Source organism: Nematostella vectensis, chromosome 14, assembly GCF_932526225.1.
Source record: "Nematostella vectensis chromosome 14, jaNemVect1.1, whole genome shotgun sequence".
NCBI lineage: Eukaryota > Metazoa > Cnidaria > Anthozoa > Actiniaria > Edwardsiidae > Nematostella > Nematostella vectensis.
This window is the reverse complement of record NC_064047.1, coordinates 14364739-14383055: the sequence shown is the minus strand read 5'-3', so window position 1 is coordinate 14383055 and position 18317 is coordinate 14364739. Positions and strand designations below refer to the sequence as shown.

Below are 18317 nucleotides of genomic sequence, written 5' to 3'. Positions count from 1 at the left end.
GGGAATACAAGCTGGTGAGTGTGATGCTACAGTGAAATCAAAAACTTATGAAGCCCTTGTTAGACCACATCTAGAGTATGCATCAGCTGCATGGAACCCTTACTACAACACCACCATCAACAAGCTTAGGCAAGTACAAAAGAATGCAGCTCGCTTTGTCCAGGGGACTATCGCCACACTACCAGCTCTACTGATCTAGTTAATTCATTAGGATGGAGTACCTACAGTACTTACCCACTTATTAGAACCTAGGTTTTTCCATGTTAGCCTAAACAGGTTCTTATTTAAAGGTTACTATTTTAAATGTTAGGCTACTTAGGTTCTTATATAGGTTCTTAATTTTAAACGAAAAGTTTATATACTAATGGCTGGTAGAAGTGGGGTTAGATTGATAAAATGTCAATATCGTCCTGGCCTTTGTAGAATATATGGTCCTTATAGAATTCATCGTTGTATCTCTGACACTGTCACGCAAGTAAGTTCATGCATAGTTAATAAAGTTGGTATTTTTAGGCTAACAGGTTCTTGAATTCTAGTTTTTTTTTAACCGGGTAAGTACTTTACCGTTAAACATAGGCGTCTGCTAGCACAGGCATCATTATTTTACAAATTTAATAATGACCTAGTTGGCACGGTAATTCCACCTTGTTTCACTCGATCAAATAGATCTACCCGACACGATAGATTTCATTATACTCAGGTCCAGACATATGTACTAAGTTATTCATATTCATTTTCCCAAGAGCTATCAGAGTCTCATCAGAACCTCGTCTGCTTTCACCAGAGCCGAACAGGCCGAGAGAGGTGCAGGACTGCATATATTACTATTATCAAGACTAATCATTAAATGTGATATATCATGATAATTCTTATATGTTTCTTGTATTTAAGGCCCTAAATATCATGGTTTATCAAGAGTGTGATAGGGGGTGATATTTTGATATTCTTCAAAGGGTTTTATCATATAAGCATTTGTGTATCATGATATTATCAGAATATTAAATGACATACATTTTCTTCCAAGGCCATGATATAGTGATATATCATGATATTATCAGAATATTAAATGAGGCACAATTTCTTCTAAGGCCATGATATAGTGATATATCATGATATTATCAGAATATTAAATGAGGCACAATTTCTTTGAAGTCCCATGATATAATGATATATCATGATATTATCAGAATATTTAATGAGGTACATTTTCTTCCAAGGCCCACGATACAGTTGATATATCATGATATTATCAGAATATTTAAATGTGGCACAATTTCTTCTAAGGCCATGATATAGTGATATATCATGATATTATCAGAATATTTAATGAGGTACATTTTATTCCAAGTCCCATGATATAATGATAAATCATGATATTATCAGAATATTTAATGTGGCACAATTTCTTCTAAGGCCATGATATAGTGATATATCATGATATTATCAGATTATTTAATGAGGTACGATTTCTTCCAAGGCCCATGATATAGTGATATATCATGATATTATCAGAATAATTAATGTGGCACAATTTCTTCTAAGGCCATGATATAGTGATATATCATGATATTATCAGAATATTTAATGTGGCACAATTTCTTTGAAGACCCATGATATAATGATATATCATGATATTATCAGAATATTTAATGAGGCACAATTTCTTCCAAGGCCCATGATATAGTTGATATATCATGATATTATCAGAATATTTAAATGTGGCACAATTTCTTCTAAGGCCATGATATAGTGATATATCATGATATTATCAGAATATTTAATGAGGTACATTTTATTCCAAGTCCCATGATATAATGATAAATCATGATATTATCAGAATATTTAATGTGGCACAATTTCTTCTAAGGCCATGATATAGTGATATATCATGATATTATCAGAATATTTAATGAGGTACAATTTCTTCCAAGGCCATGATATAGTGATATATCATGATATTATCAGAATATTTAATGAGGCACAATTTCTTCCAAGGCCCATGATATAGTTGATATATCATGATATTATCAGAATATTTAAATGTGGCACAATTTCTTCTAAGGCCATGATATAGTGATATATCATGATATTATCAGAATATTTAATGAGGTACATTTTATTCCAAGTCCCATGATATAATGATAAATCATGATATTATCAGAATATTTAATGTGGCACAATTTCTTCTAAGGCCATGATATAGTGATATATCATGATATTATCAGATTATTTAATGAGGTACGATTTCTTCCAAGGCCCATGATATAGTGATATATCATGATATTATCAGAATAATTAATGTGGCACAATTTCTTCTAAGGCCATGATATAGTGATATATCATGATATTATCAGAATATTTAATGTGGCACAATTTCTTTGAAGACCCATGATATAATGATATATCATGATATTATCAGAATATTTAATGAGGTACAATTTCTTCCAAGGCCATGATATAGTGATATATCATGATATTATCAGAATATTTAATGAGGCACAATTTCTTCCAAGGCCCATGATATAGTTGATATATCATGATATTATCAGAATATTTAAATGTGGCACAATTTCTTCTAAGGCCATGATATAGTGATATATCATGATATTATCAGAATATTTAATGAGGTACATTTTATTCCAAGTCCCATGATATAATGATAAATCATGATATTATCAGAATATTTAATGTGGCACAATTTCTTCTAAGGCCATGATATAGTGATATATCATGATATTATCAGATTATTTAATGAGGTACGATTTCTTCCAAGGCCCATGATATAGTGATATATCATGATATTATCAGAATAATTAATGTGGCACAATTTCTTCTAAGGCCATGATATAGTGATATATCATGATATTATCAGAATATTTAATGTGGCACAATTTCTTTGAAGTCCCATGATATAATGATATATCATGATATTATCAGAATATTTAATGTGGCACAATTTCTTTGAAGTCCCATGATATAATGATATATCATGATATTATCAGAATATTTAATGAGGCACAATTTCTTCCAAGGCCCATGATATAGTGATATATCATGATATTATCAGAATATTTAATGAGGTACATTTTATTCCAAGTCCCATGATATAGTGATATATCATGATATCATCAGAATATTTAATGATTTTTTTTATTTGAGTGTCAAGTCTTAAAAAAACATAAGTAGAACGAAGCTAATAATATATATAAATGAAAACATTCTAAAATAAATATTAATATTATACAATTCTGACTGGTGATGAGTAGAACGAAGCTATGTAAGTATGAAAAAAGCTATTTATTTTTAGAATAAACTATTGAAATAAGTGTTGAAACATTATTCTTCCCCAGGGAACCAAAAAAAAATGTGTAAACAATCCATAAATTCTTATGCCCTTATGGGAAAAGTCTTATATTGAACTAAAGTATCATAACTGCCATAGTACGGACAAAAAATTTCCGAGATTCGAGGTGTCAACACTGAGTTGTGCGAACAGGGCTTTCGTCGTCTGCACAATTACTTCGAGGTCACTAGAAAAAATGACCCAATACAAGTGTAATATTTTATTTTGGTTTGTCAACAACAGCTTCAACAAAGATCTTGAGAAAGAGCTAAAAAGGCGAATAATGATGTGAACCTCAAACTGAAAAAAAAACAGTACCAGGATGAAGCTTTTTATTATTATCCAAAGCACACGAAAATCGCCGAAATAAAAAAGATACGTTTTCTAATTTATAACTTTTAGTCTGCCGTTTGTCAAGTAAACACAAAAAATTATATTATCATGATATATCATACTATCAATCTTAGTGTGTTGTTGGTCAAGTAAAACAAAAAATGATATTATCATGATATATCATACTATCAATCTTAGTGTGTCGTTGGTCAAGTAAAAAAAATATATTCTCATGATGTATCATTCGCTTACTGTTTAAGTTATTTTGTTCAAAATTGATAATAACAATAAAATGATATGATATTGATACCATGATAACTTGCTATTTTGGAATATCACTTTATCCTGCTAATTTCTATTTATTGATAGTGATATTTAGATTTTTCAATCTACCTGCTTCTCTTATTAACGAGAATGATAGTGATAATTTGGGATTTGAGATTCCTTTTTGGGGGTCAACTATCATGATAATCCAATTGATAATGACATTTTGATATTTCACATTGATATTTCACTTAGATTTTTTAAATCTTGGTATAACGAAATCGGACTATAATTTAAGATTGTCCGATTTCGTTATACCAAGATTTAATACAGTCACTTACGGGAAACATTCCCTAAGATATATGGGGGCTAAACTATGGAATAGCCTACCTAGGGCAGAAAGATCAATTGACAGTTTAAAAAGTTTTAAAGTGACTATGAGAAAAAAGGATTTCGAATTTATAGAAAATTGTAAGGGCTGTGCCCTATGTTCCGCATGATAATTTTTAAATCTAGTCAATTTTTTTTCATAATTTCATATAGATTACAATCAATTTACATGTATTTATATATATATATATATTTATTTAGCTTTATCAGTAAGAATCTACAATTTTAAATTTTTAATAATCAGTATAATTTTTATAATTTTATCTTTTTTTTGTGTCCCCCAATTAGTAGGGGTTTTATCCCCGGCTAGAGGTTGTTTATGACACTTTAATAAAGTTTCTATCTATCTATCTATCTTCAAGACAATGACATACTATTATCACCCAAAAATCATTGAAATATCAAATTATCAAATGAATGATAAACAATCGTGATATTTTGATAATCCGCAATCCTGCACCTTAGTGAACAGGTCATACCTCACTTTAGAAGTAAATAATCTAAGAACTGAGCCTCAATTCATAGAAAATGACAAACACACTAACAATTCACTCATATATCCTATTTTCCTAGCTGATAAATGTGGCAGAGCTGGGTCTTTAAAGATAAAATCTAACGGGAAATCGGACTGAACGTCTTACCTCTGCTCGGTGCGACGAGAGACGAAATATGAGAAAGGCGCGAAAATCAGCCGGTGAGTTATGGGTAGACCAAGACCCCTACGGGCGCAGGAAGCCCAACTGTGTGAGTTTTCTCGATACCAGATTGTGGATAGGGAATTTTTGCTCCTTGCAATTTATGAAAAAGGGAATTTGAAATAAGCATCTCCCCGAATAATAAGCGCCTCGTCTGGAACATGTAACTTTTTTTTAATAAGGAACGTGAGCACATTTGGGCATACCGCTGTCTAGGTCATCGCAGGCGCTATACAAAATGGTGGACGAACAAGAAACCACGATATTTTCTCTTCCTCGTCTAGATGTCACATTTAAGCATATTTTCCCTCGAATGTACTACAATGAGGTGTATAAATGCCGCCGGGTTAGTAAGAGCTTTAAAGAACTCTGCGATGAGTATTTTATCTCTATAAAATCATTCGACATTAGAAACATACCAGTGACGATTATGATGAAGAAATTGATAATGAAATTGTAAATATCGACGAATATGATATTCTTCTGACCGAAGTAGCAAAAAACTGCCCATAACTTAAAAATCTTTTTCTTGCTGATAAGCAAGGGGTGGCTGAATTGCGGACGAGTGAACCTCTTGCTGCCATTTTCAAGGGTTGCCCTGAACTAAGAGTTCTTGACATTAATGATAACAAATGTCTCTTGCCGACAGCCCTGCCCCTGGGAGTTTTGGCAGATAATTGTAATCATCTGCAACAGCTCAAAATGGCTGGGTGGAAAGAAATAACTATGGGAGAATTATCAAGGGTTTTCCAAGCCAACCCTAACCTCGAGGTGTTAGACCTATGCGATTCCTTTGTGACAGATGCTGATATGAGGTCACTTGGAAAATTTTGTAAATCCCTAAAGAAGTTAGATTTAACTCTTGCTAGAAATATCACTCCAGCATGTTTCAAGAATATTTTTGAGAGCTGTGTCCAACTCAAGTCAGTTTGCCTATCAAATACCAACATTGATGATGATAGCCTCTCTTGTTTAGCCATGACATGTAGAAATCTCTCAGAGGTTGAGCTGGCAAACTCATCACAAATCACCTCAGATGGCCTTTGTAGGTTTTTTATGAATTGCCCAACACTTAGATATATAGATCTTGGCTATTGCAAGGCGCTCAGTGATCAATCTTTACTGTGTTTGGCTAACCACTGCTCTGATGTTAAAGAGGTGGTGTTAAAAAAACTGTGATGAGCTGACACCAGAAGGGTATAAAGACTTCTTCAGACAGTGTTCCAATCTTGAGAAACTCGATGTAACTGGAAATAAAACTGTAAATGATAAGGTCCTGAAAACACTATCAGAAAACTGCCAGAAGCTCAAAACCCTTGTTGCAAGTGAGTGTATGAAAGTGAGATCACAAGGAGTCCAGCATGTGCTTAGGAAATGTCCAGATCTTCAGGTTGTGGAGTTGCAAGATATCATGTTGGAAAACTCATGTTTTGAGCCATTAATTCTCAAGGGTGGTTCAAAGATAAAAATACTCAAGCTTGGAGGGACTAAGTTCAGTTGTTCTATTTCCCCATATACGCTCACCAGTGCCCTCAAATACTGTCCAGATTTGGAGGAGATCTCTCTTGTTCGGATGGACAACCTCTCTGATAAATGGGTCTCGTGGCTAGCTAATACATTTCCAGAAATCAAGAAAGTGCGTCTTGAATTTTGCTCTCAGCTGACCTTGAAATCTGCAGAAGTGTTGATGGAGAAATGTCCAGAAGTTGATGTGTATTTTATGTAATTTCTATGAAGCCAGAATTTTCCTGGTCTGGTTTATCCTGGCTCTGCTATTCTTTGAAGAAACAAGACACCTATGGTATCAGTCAGTTGAATCGTGTAACATGTAGTCATGTAACAGAACTAACAATTTTGAAAACACAGTGGCTTAATTTATCAAGCTCACTTGCAGAGAAAATTGCCACTGCTAGATCTTCATTTAAATGAGTATAGAAATATCAGACCACATGGTGAAGTCAGGTATCCAGCATGTGTATATTCAGTTTTTTCATCATCAAGAAAAATCAGTTGCAAAATGCTTGTAGTTACATAATGACGTCTTACATAGATACTCAGTGTGTGTACAAATAACAGAAATTAGAGATCTATGGCTTTTCATGTGTATATTGCTGATGTAGTTTATCTGCACATTGCTCTATAGGTTGTCAAGTGTTATATTTTCTTGAGATTCTCGATTGATCCACTCACCTAATCAGTCAGTGAGTATTTAAGCAAAATAATATGCAAATTTGTTAGCTTATTTATTTTGGTTCATGAGCATTTAGATCACCAGTCACACATCTTAAATCACATTTGTCTTTCTGTTTCTTGTTATCTTTTTAATTATATTATTTATATCACCATTCATATATAGCTTTATGTTAGAGTGTTAGACGGCATGAGTTATGTGTCACCAGTTAGATAAAAGGAAGTCAAAAGAAAGATAAAAGAAGAATTGTTTTATTTTTAAAAATATAATAATTTTGTGGCACCTTGCTTAAACAGCTCTCTTCACTTGAATGTGTAAACTTAATAGATGTACATTCTGTTGACGTTGCTTTGTTTTACAAGGAATACAAATTGATTATTTCCAACCCACTTGCTATCCTAATCAAAATGAGTAAGAAAAATAATATGCATATTTGTGATTGGCTCTATTTTTCTATATGGTTCATGTGCATTTAGATCAGCAGTCACACATCTTGAATTACTGTCTTTCTATTAGTAGCTATTTATATCATTTAAATCATTGTTTATGTAGTTTAATGATAAAGTGTAAACAGCTTGAGTCACACCAAGATTTAGAAAGGAAGTCACCAGAAAGATTTACTAGAAGTAGAACATCACATAGGAAAAGCTTTGTTTTATTTAAAGACAGCTCTCTGTAAACTTTGCACATTCTGTTGATGGTGATTTGTTTTTCATTGATGTGATTTTAAAGAATCTATTTTAAATTATTTCACAGTTTGAAGGTGTATCTTGGTATTCAGGCATACGACACGCATCACACAATTAATGACGCGCGCACAGCAAGAAAGAAACACCGCACACGACACGTACACTATACATAACGACAAACACTATACGCATAACACTCATAGTGCACACTGCGCACTGCGATGTATACACTATACACAGCGACATAATAAGACATGCAATGCACATAACTACACGTACACACTGCGCACGTAACGACACGCACACATTGTTCACATGACACACGTAACGACAAGCAAAACACTGCACATGACGATGCGCACACTATGCACGTAACGACACGCACACACTGTGCGATGTATGTAACGACATACACATATAACGACACGCGCGTGATTTGAATAACAGAATAGCTGATGGTCCTTGCTGATTACTCACGCACATTAATCACTTATTACACCGAGTTAAACGTTACAAGCTATCTAACCCTTACCAAACGAATACAATAACCAAAATTGACGGATTTATCAACTTTTCAATGAATGTATTTTTGTTTAGCAGGGGTTTCATTTAGGCCCGGCGACCGGTGGAACCGCCGGCTACCTTTTTTTAAAATTCTATTAATGTTTTATTCGAACTAATACCTTTCACCCCCTACTTATCAATTTCCACCGCCTACTTTGAAACTTAATGGAACCCCTGTTCAATACCTAACTTGCTTTCATGTTGCTCACATATACTTGCTCAATGGCACAATAAGAAAAAATGCACTGCTTATGGAACAGAAAGGACTAACAATATAGCAGTATTAATGTACCACCGGTTGTCTTTAGAATGAGCCTAGAGTGTTTCGTTTGAGCATAGAGTGTTTCAATTCTCGCGAGCCTCTAACATTAACGCAAATATTGTTTTCGGTTTTCTCTCTTAAAATAAATGAAAATCCCATAGAATAATAATCACCAGTCCCAAATAACATAGAACTGCGACATAACAATATCTCAAATTACCAAAATAGCCGGTTAAATGATTTAGACGTTGGTAAAACAGAGCCATTTGATCTGTCGGAAAAAAATATCAATCACTTTCGTGCGCGAACGACACAAGCACACCTCGGATCTTTTCACCGGATTTTTAACCTACGCCTCACACCTCGACAAGCACACTGAACTGTCCTGAGGCATCCTCAGAATCACAGGGATATTCTCCTCTAAAGTTTTCCTGGGTTCCGAGGATGGTCCTGGGGCGACATAGCGGCGAGAATTCATGCTAGCCTGGTCACACTAGCCTGTCACACTAGCCTGTCACACTAGCCTGGTCACACTAACCTTGTCACACTAACCTTGTCACACTGGCCTGTCACGATAGCCATGTCACACTGGCCGCTCACACTAGCCTGTCACGCTAGCCTGTCACGCTAGCCTGGTCACACTAGCCTACTTGTAGACAAACAGGATTCGTAATTGTCTAAACGTAGGTTACGTTCATACGTCATCCAGGCAATATATGTCTGGGAATGTGGTCCCCTTTTTTTCACGAAGTGATCTGTATGATTTTCGATCTTCAGCCAATGGGATCGCCGTTTATGTCCTTTCTCTTCTCTTTCACTTATTCTACCTTTTATGACTTTCCTTTGGCGGTCATATCACCGACAGGAGTGCGCAGACACTTTCGGTCATCCCCCCCCCGCCCCCCCCCCCCTCACCCCCTCCGCTTTCCCGCGCGACATGGAGAGAGCAAAATAAACTACTATGCATGGGCGATCATGATTTCGCCCGATTGCAATTTTTATTGTAATGGAATCAGCATATCTTAATGTAATATTTATGCTTCTTTTATTTTAAATAAATAACAAATCCATTGTCTCTGTTATGAAAACACTAGCATTTACGAAGACAATAATTAAAAAAAAGACAAGATAGAAAACGTCGAAAATGACATGAATGCCGCTGTCCACGAAATGCTGGCAATTTTTCAGTAAACATCGAGGAAATGTTCTCTTCTGTTATATTATAGCTCCTATCTGTACAAAAGCACGAACGATTTAGAAAATGCTGTTAGCAGTATCATTAAATAAAATTTATTCTCTAAAATTGTCACTGGATATTTCATATAATTGACTTGGCGATTTACAAATATATTTCATTTGCGGCGGCAATATTCCTCTGACATAATATATAATGCGCTTGTTTTCTTGTGCCGCCTTCTTGCCGTGCTGGCTATGGCCCTGAGTGACATAATATATAATGCGCTTGTTTTCTTGTGCCGCCTTCTTGCCGTGCTGGCTATGGCCCTGAGTTGAATGTTGTTCGTCTCTCCTTTAAAGGGAAGAAGTTCTAGTTACGTCAGCAGATCAACGCTGTTTTCATGCAGCGTTTATAAAACCCTGTGTGGATTTGCCTCCATCAACTGATTTTTTTTTTTTTTATGCAAAGTATGCATCACGCCATAATATGATTCATACCATCTTATAAATAGGCTCGATTTACAGCCGTTTCTGTGAGCCCGCAGTACGTTCCCCACAGGCTGAGTGGGGCGGAGAAGACCACAACGCCCGACATCGGCTGGACAAAGAGCCCCTCTTATATAGCGTGCAGCTAAGAATACTGATAAACGTTCCGCACGTTATATAGAGAACTAGGCTTTTTTTTACCAAATGTATAAATCCTTGGCTTATTCATAAGACCATGTTGTTATTTTTGGTCCCGAAAATGGACTAAATGACGAGTTTCCGTCAAATAATTCATGTATAAATACAGGCTGTGCCCTCTTGCTGATTTACTCTCGTGATGTAAGAGAATCTGAAAATAACAATAATGAAAGGTGTCAAACTGAAGATTCACAATGGGCCTCTCAGCTGTCTGTGATTTGTGAAGAGTATTGGAGATTGTATAAGGTGTCATGATACTGTGCGTGGATGTCTTTTACTACAGTTTAATAAAGTTCTTCAGGGTATCACTCGCTCACTCGCGCTGGTTTGTGAAGGCTGTTTGGTGACAAAAAATGTTTTTTTGTGTTATGATGTCGTGCAGGCCGTTTGGTGAAGTTGTGAAGGGTGTAAAAGTTGCAGAGGGTGCCGGCACATGTGTATAACATTGGTAAAGGGTTTTGGTACTTGTTTGAATGTGCTGATATTTTAAACAGGAGGGTGTCAAAAATGCGCTGGATGTCTTACCTATCTCTTGTTAGTGAAGGGTATGTGATGAATGTATTCTGCTCAATGTGTTGTGCAGGGTGTCAAAGATGCGCTGGGTGTCTCACCTATCTCTTGTTAGTGAAGGGTATGTGATGAATGTATTTTGCTCAATTTGTTGCACAGGGTGTCAATGGTGTCAAGTTCCGCTGGGTGTCCTACCTGTCTCGGGTTTGTGTAGGGTGTTCTTGCCTATCCGGTGGAGAACCGGATCCTGAGGAATCCCTTGCTCTGTAAATATAATGACATAGAAATATAATTGTAATGATGATTATGATGATGATGATGATATAATTGTCACTAGTCACTAGAAATGTCGACCCCTTCCCCTTAATACCATAGCTATCTTTGCAAGAATACGTCATAGTGTACCTATATTTTCATCAGAAACGCGAGGGAATTGAATAATGGTTCCAACAAGACAAGGTGTGCGAGAGCATAGAGATGAGCACAGCAAGAGCGCGCACCCCTGGCCTCGTTGATTAGCAATATTTCACACATTTTTCAAAAATAACTTTCTGCGAAGTGCTCCCCCCCCCCACACACACACCCCTGGTGGCTACAGGGTGGGCTTATCCTAGTGAAGCATACTATACATATTCTATCCCTTTTCAAAATAATGCCTATGACTGCGCATACCCCCTCAGCAAATTCTCCCTAGGTACGCGCGCCGGGGGGGGGGGGGGCATACCTTCACACATGTTGCGCAGATGCTCGTTTTGTTTTATCAGTAGTTCCTCTCTCGTCTTGGCTCTCTGCAGCTCGGAATCGAGAGTTTGACACTGCTGCTTAACAAGTTCTAACTGCTTCACCAGCGATTCACATTGCTTTGTCGACGTCTCCAGTTGCCCGCTAAGCTCAGTGCATTTACTCTTTGAAGCCTGTAGTTCATCACGGAGAGTAAAGCACTGGTTTTGAAGCACATCCAGCATGTGACCCTGGGTGAATATGTTCTTTTTCGTGTTGTCCAACTGGAGTCTTAACGCCTGGCACTTTTTCTTGCTTTCCTCAAGATCTCGGCCTAATATTATTAGCCTCTCTTTCATGCTATCAAGCTCATTGGCTAGTGTCGCGCAACGGCGTTTCGCATTAATAAACTTGATTTTTTGCACGCAGTAGTTCATTTTGGCACTGTTCAATTCTTGTTGTAGGACTTTGATGTACTCTGTTGTTGTTTCATTGTCGTTATCAACTGATTTTCGTTCTCTTTTTGCGTTTTCTAATTTTTCTTTTAAACTCTCGCATTTCACCTTTACCCGGTCTAGTTCATTCTCCAAATGTTTACATTGCTGGCGATAGTTTGTAAGTTCTCTTTCTATGGCTTCGCATTTCGCATTCGATTCTTCCAGCTCTTTCTTCAGAGCCTTATAATGCGCTTGTGATTGTTCTAATTCTTGTTCTAGCGATTTTAGGCGTTGTTCGACTTTCCCTTGCCTCCTGCGATGGGAGCGATTTAGATTTTTTCCTACAATGTAAGTCTCATCTCGTTTCAAATTCGCAGAAGCATGTCTCATTAGTCGCCATCTCCGAGCTAACCTTAACGCCTCGTGAGCTTTCGCCATCAAATCAGGAATCAGTCGCAAAACTAAGTCAAAGTCATGGCATCTATTACGTATAGACACGGGGTAAACTGAGTCCCCAGTCCCACTCGTAAACAGCTTATCATTGACAGCCCCGGATGTAAGCAGCGAATACCACTGGCTAAGCACCTTCTCAAGGTCACGTGGTACGGATTTCAGCTGAGGCGTCGTATTCTCGCAGATGAAAAAGTCCTTCAATGGCTGAAGGATTCCTGTGGTGAACTGATTGTGCAAATCTTCGAGGTCTTGGCACCAGTCCTCGAACTTTTCTAGGGCGTTGTTCTCTGGTGAAGCGGCTTGAGGCTTGGGGAGGAGTATTCCACGAATCTTAATGTTTCGCTCCCAGCTCTGGAGCTCCGCTACATAGCTGTGAAGTTAGAAAACACGTCAATGTGTAAAATGCTTGAACAGGTCTGAGGTACTTATTTGTGAATGTGTCAAAATAGTCCTCAAATGCAACAAAAGCTGCCTTCTATACCTGCCTTCCATACAATCTATCGCGCGCCTGCCTTCCATACCGTCTATCGCACGCCAGCCTTACATACCATCTATCGCGCGCCTGCCTTCCATACCATCTATCGCGCGCCTGCCTTCCATACCATCTATCGCACGCCTGCCTTCCATACCATCTATCGCACGCCTGCCTTCCATACCATCTATCGCACGCCTGCCTTCCATACCATCTATTGCACGCCTGCCTTCCATACCATCTATCGCACGCCTGCCTTCCATACCATCTATCGCACGCCTGCCTTCCATACCATCTATCGCACGCCAGCCTTCCATACCATCTATCGCACGTCAGCCTTACATACCATCTATCGCACGTCAGCCTTACATACCATCTATTGCACGCCTGCCTTCCATACCATCTATCGCACGTCAGCCTTACATACCATCTATCGCACGTCAGCCTTACATACCATCTATCGCACGTCAGCCTTACATACCATCTATCGCACGTCAGCCTTCCATACCATCTATCGCACGTCAGCCTTACATACAATCTATTGCACGCCTGCCTTCCATACCATCTATCGCACGCCTGCCTTCCATACCATCTATCGCACGCCTGCCTTCCATACCATCTATCGCACGTCAGCCTTACATACCATCTATCGCACGTCAGCCTTCCATACCATCTATCGCACGTCAGCCTTCCATACCATCTATCGCACGCCTGCCTTCCATACCATCTATCGCACGCCTGCCTTCCATACCATCTATCGCACGTCAGCCTTACATACCATCTATTGCACGCCAGCCTTCCATACCATCTATCGCACGCCTGCCTTCCATACCATCTATCGCACGTCAGCCTTACATACCATCTATCGCACGCCTGCCTTCCATACCATCTATCGCACGTCAGCCTTACATACCATCTATTGCACGTCAGCCTTTCATACCTTCTATCGCACGTCAGCCTTACATACCATCTATCGCACGCCTGCCTTCCATACCATCTATCGCACGCCTGCCTTCCATACCATCTATCGCACGCCTGCCTTCCATACCATCTATTGCACGCCTGCCTTCCATACCATCTATCGCACGCCTGCCTTCCATACCATCTATCGCACGCCTGCCTTCCATACCATCTATCGCACGCCTGCCTTCCATACCATCTATCGCACGCCTGCCTTTTATACCATCTATCGCACGCCAGCCTTCCATACTATCTATCGCACGCCAGCCTTCTGTAACTCCAAACGCAATGTACGTTTGACTCATTTTTACCCCTTACTATAGGTACGGTCTGCTCCACCTATAGTTAGTGAATGTGTGCTGCGGGGTTTAATTGCAACTAAAAATTGTCCAAAAGACCAATAGAGTCTCGAGTTATGTTGTCTTTGGCCTCCCCCTGAGGTAGCCATTCCTCGTAAATTAATTCAAACTACAGTAGCTCACAAAGAATTGAACACTCTTAACATTTGCCCCTCACCCCCCCCCCCCTCCTTCTCATAACTAGCCACGCCCCTAACGCGGTCCTCTTTTTCGTTTATGAGTTCCTTACCCTCTGGATGTGACTGCTCCAAACGACCTGTGATTCCAAGATTGCCACCGTCTCGTCACTTGCTTCAGCTTCTTGTACAAGTCTTCGACCAGATGCTCTTTCTGGTGCTTGTTACTCAACTCACGGAGAAGAGACTCGAACTCCGAGCACTGCTCCGCAAGCCACACCTCACGCGCCGTGGCTGAGAGGGCCTCTAGGTCCTGGAACTGGACACGTGATTTATATGTTAGCACATGCGCAGTGACAGTCTCTGTCAACCCCCATCCGGGAGAGGGGGGGAGAGGGGGGGGGGGGGCTCATGGAAACAGACAGGGATCGTCGGCAAGGAGATGGAACAACCTTTAGTACCCAAAATAAAGCCGGGAGTATTAAGCGCTCAGCTCACTTCTGCTTTACTGTAAAATAATCCATTCGCAAGAGACCCCCTAGCGAATAGCAGAATCGAAAAAGAATCTTTTAGCACCCCTAAGAGATAGCAGTTGTTCGGATTTATACCCTAAAAGAAAGGACGATCATCCCCGTCATTTTGATATTCTAGCAAAAGCATCTAAGGAAAATAATATATTTTCATTTGCACAAGCCACAGTAAACTGGTTCTCCTTATATTCGTTTGGTTCCGTCAAGAGGGTAAAAATCTATAAGGGTTCGGAAAAATTTGGGTCCTTGAGGTTTCGAGTTATTGGGGGAAATCAGTAAATGATGCTTCAAAGAATTATGACGAAAGGCGCCAGCGACAGAACTGCGTAGGTAGAGTTGTTGAAATAAAACGATTTTGATTTGAAAAGATGCCAAAGTAGAAAATTCACCTGTTGCGCATTGTCTCGTCGTATTTTCAAGATACTTACGTAATATTCCTTCATTTCATCTTACTGTCTCCTAGAAAAGTTGGCTAACAATCTCTAAATTCTACAACAAAACATAAAGCAATTTAGCAAACAAAAAAAATAAATAAGCGAACAAACCACGAAATGGTTTCAAAAGCTGCCGACGCGTGCCCAAACGAAACGCTATAATTGACCGCTGTGATCAATGAGGGGTGTAGGATTTAAATACCATTTTATCACCAGCCAATCAAAATACCGATTTGGTGTAAATGTGGAATCTTTGGTGACCAGACAAGACTGAACCAAAAACCTATTCTGTTTGGCATGCATAGTAACTGTTTTTCCTTATAACATATTTATGACTCCAAATAGTATCGTAGTACATAGTTACAATGGCAAACGCCCAGCCGCATCGGGGCGCGATAAACAAAAACTGGGGAAGTAATAAAAATACATCAAGAATTATTCAATCCTTGTAAAAATAAAATTTCAGATTATCCCCAAATCTCGTTTTTCTGTCTTTTAAATATCTCTTAAATCGCATTGTGAATAAAATTACTTGGTGGACACGGTCCCAGAGTACGTTATAGAGGCGTTAGGAATGGGTAGACTCCCAGAGTACGTTATAGAGGCGTTGAGTTGACTCAAGCTGTTGCCACTGTGTCGATCGTTCCACTTCTCTCCAGACAAGACTAAACCAAACACCTGTAGCGCGCAACACGCTTAACAGACGTGATCTGAAATGTACCATATACATGCGCCATATACACGTGGAAATCATGCGAACGCGATATCACACGCGGTAATTTTTCATTGACTAAATGTGCACATAATATCAATTTATACGTCAATAAAACTTTACCAGTATGTACGTCAGTAATAGGTTTATATTAGTACTGGTCAAAACAAGTTTTTTCTCTGACGATTACTCGGGGCAAGTTTTTTTAAGTTTTTCGATGAAGTTTGAAAACTTCTCAATGAAATAAGGATCATTTTAATGCTTGAAATAATCTAAGTAATCTAAATATTAAAATAATCTAAGTAATCCCTGTAGAACAGATCACAATAATTTGCTAACATTCCCTAATTGAAGGGTGTATTTGAAGACAATGACCTTAAGCTAACAGTATCTTTTGTCGTTCTGTCAACCGTCTCTTTCTGATCGGAATTAACAAAGCAAACATTAGCAATGACCGCACAACAATATGTTAGCCTGATGTTGCACGATATTTCCAAACTTACCATTCTCGCTGTAAGCGGATTTGGGGTATGGAAGAGAAACGACGCTTTTCAACGCTCTTCATAATAGACAGTAAAAATACGAGAAAAGCTTTGAACAAAAACCCTTTTTTATATTTGCTTCTAAATTTGAACCAACTTATACTGAGATCCTATGGAAGTTTCTTTGCATCTTCGAGAATCGAGCCATATATGAATAATTAGAGATTCCCGCGAAATTAATTCATTCGGCATTTTCAAAACATTCATTCACCACCAAATATATTCGAGTTTTTTTTATGAAAATACTTCATCATACACTGGTTATTTTTATTTATTAAGACAGTAAAATAATTTACTTTAATGAAAAAGCGAAAGGCAGCCAACCGTTTCGAATAGTATTATAAAATTCACGCGAGTTGTAATGAGTCGATGGTGATCGATAATGCGTGAATGAAAATGCGAACGAATAACACGCAACGAATTGTTGGGTAAAATCTTATCGGAGTCAGTAAGAAATTATCCTAAATTATCCATCTTTACATGATTATAGCACACAGACAAATTATAAGGCTGAAAATTTAACCATGAGAGATTAATTTTAGCTATTTCGAACCGGAAACGTCTTACTAAACCTAACTTCCATTAAGCCACTAGCCATGGCGATATTTCTAGTAATCTTCTCGCCGAGTGGTTGGATTTGAAAACTTCTACATGGGGCACTATTCGTCAAACGTTTATCACGGCCCACGCAATTCGAGGGGCTGTGGGAAATAGAATACTAGAAAAACTTGCGATATATTCCCGACGTCCAATTGACCGCTGTCAACAGTAGCGTCTAGTATATACAACCCGCCGCGAATTTTAAACTCGTTCAGAACGAATGCTTACACATTTCTTATCGGTTTCTTAGCGAATGAGGAAATTTCATGAAAGAAACTAGGGTTATTTCTTACCTTTTTCGACGACAGGGAGGATTTAGGGCGGTTTGTTATGGTTTAACGCTAGCTTTCATTCAACTCTTTCGACCAGCTGATTCCAACATCAACATACGAGGCACACGTCACGAGCGAGATCAACAGGTGGCAGATTGTCCACGTGGTATTCGCCGCAAACCGCGCTTTGTCCTTAGCAGAAGCGAACAACCAATAGGATATTCCCTACCTAAATCTAAACATCTAATGGGAAGTTTCTCTTGCGCTTCAACAGTTGAAATCGTTTGAAAAAGGAAGATCTCACTTTTATTTTCATACCGCACCGGATATCGGATACATGTACATGTTGATCTATCGGTCTTTTTGAAAAAGAAACAGATCAGACTTGCGTTAGGAATACGGGCATTTTGTCACATTGGTAACACGTAGTAGTTTTAGTGTTATCTTTATAGTTAAGTAGACCCTGAATTAATCAATGGCCTCTTTCAAATTGATGTTAATTACCCAAAACAACCAGGAAACGACACCAATAGAAACAAAAAAGGACGCGCTTTAAACGAGAAAAATGCACGGAAGCTGAAATAAAAAGGAAATTCGAGCATTAAAGCT

At 38.4% G+C, this 18317-nt stretch overlaps 1 protein-coding gene across 3 annotated transcripts; it reads right to left on the bottom strand.

Moving 5' to 3' along the window:
* Positions 1-9693: 9693 nt before the first annotated feature.
* LOC116610926 (muscle cell intermediate filament protein AV71) lies at positions 9694-17854 on the bottom strand. Of its 3 annotated transcripts, none has more exons than XM_032371600.2 (6): positions 17730-17854; positions 15577-15637; positions 14732-14937; positions 11826-13081; positions 11297-11365; positions 9694-10259 (listed from the first exon to the last, which is right to left on the bottom strand). In XM_032371600.2, the coding sequence occupies exons 2-6, from the start codon at positions 15589-15591 to the stop codon at positions 10084-10086; spliced, it is 1722 nt and encodes a 573-aa protein (XP_032227491.1). In that variant the 5' UTR covers positions 15592-15637; positions 17730-17854; the 3' UTR covers positions 9694-10083. The 3 variants fall into 3 exon arrangements, with proteins under 3 accessions (XP_032227491.1, XP_048577973.1, XP_048577972.1); XM_048722016.1 differs by having other exon boundaries at positions 9694-10742; positions 17730-17853; XM_048722015.1 differs by having other exon boundaries at positions 16115-17839.
* Positions 17855-18317: the final 463 nt, after the last annotated feature.

Bases quoted from the DNA above. Each gene is read 5' to 3' on its own strand.
- LOC116610926 (XM_032371600.2), bottom strand. The intron at 13,082-14,731 runs GTAAGGAACTCA...CTAACTTCACAG, and splicing joins GGAGCAGTCACATCCAGAGG to CTATGTAGCGGAGCTCCAGA. The intron at 10,260-11,296 runs GTAGGACACCCA...TTCCCTTTAAAG, and splicing joins CCTACACAAACCCGAGACAG to GAGAGACGAACAACATTCAA.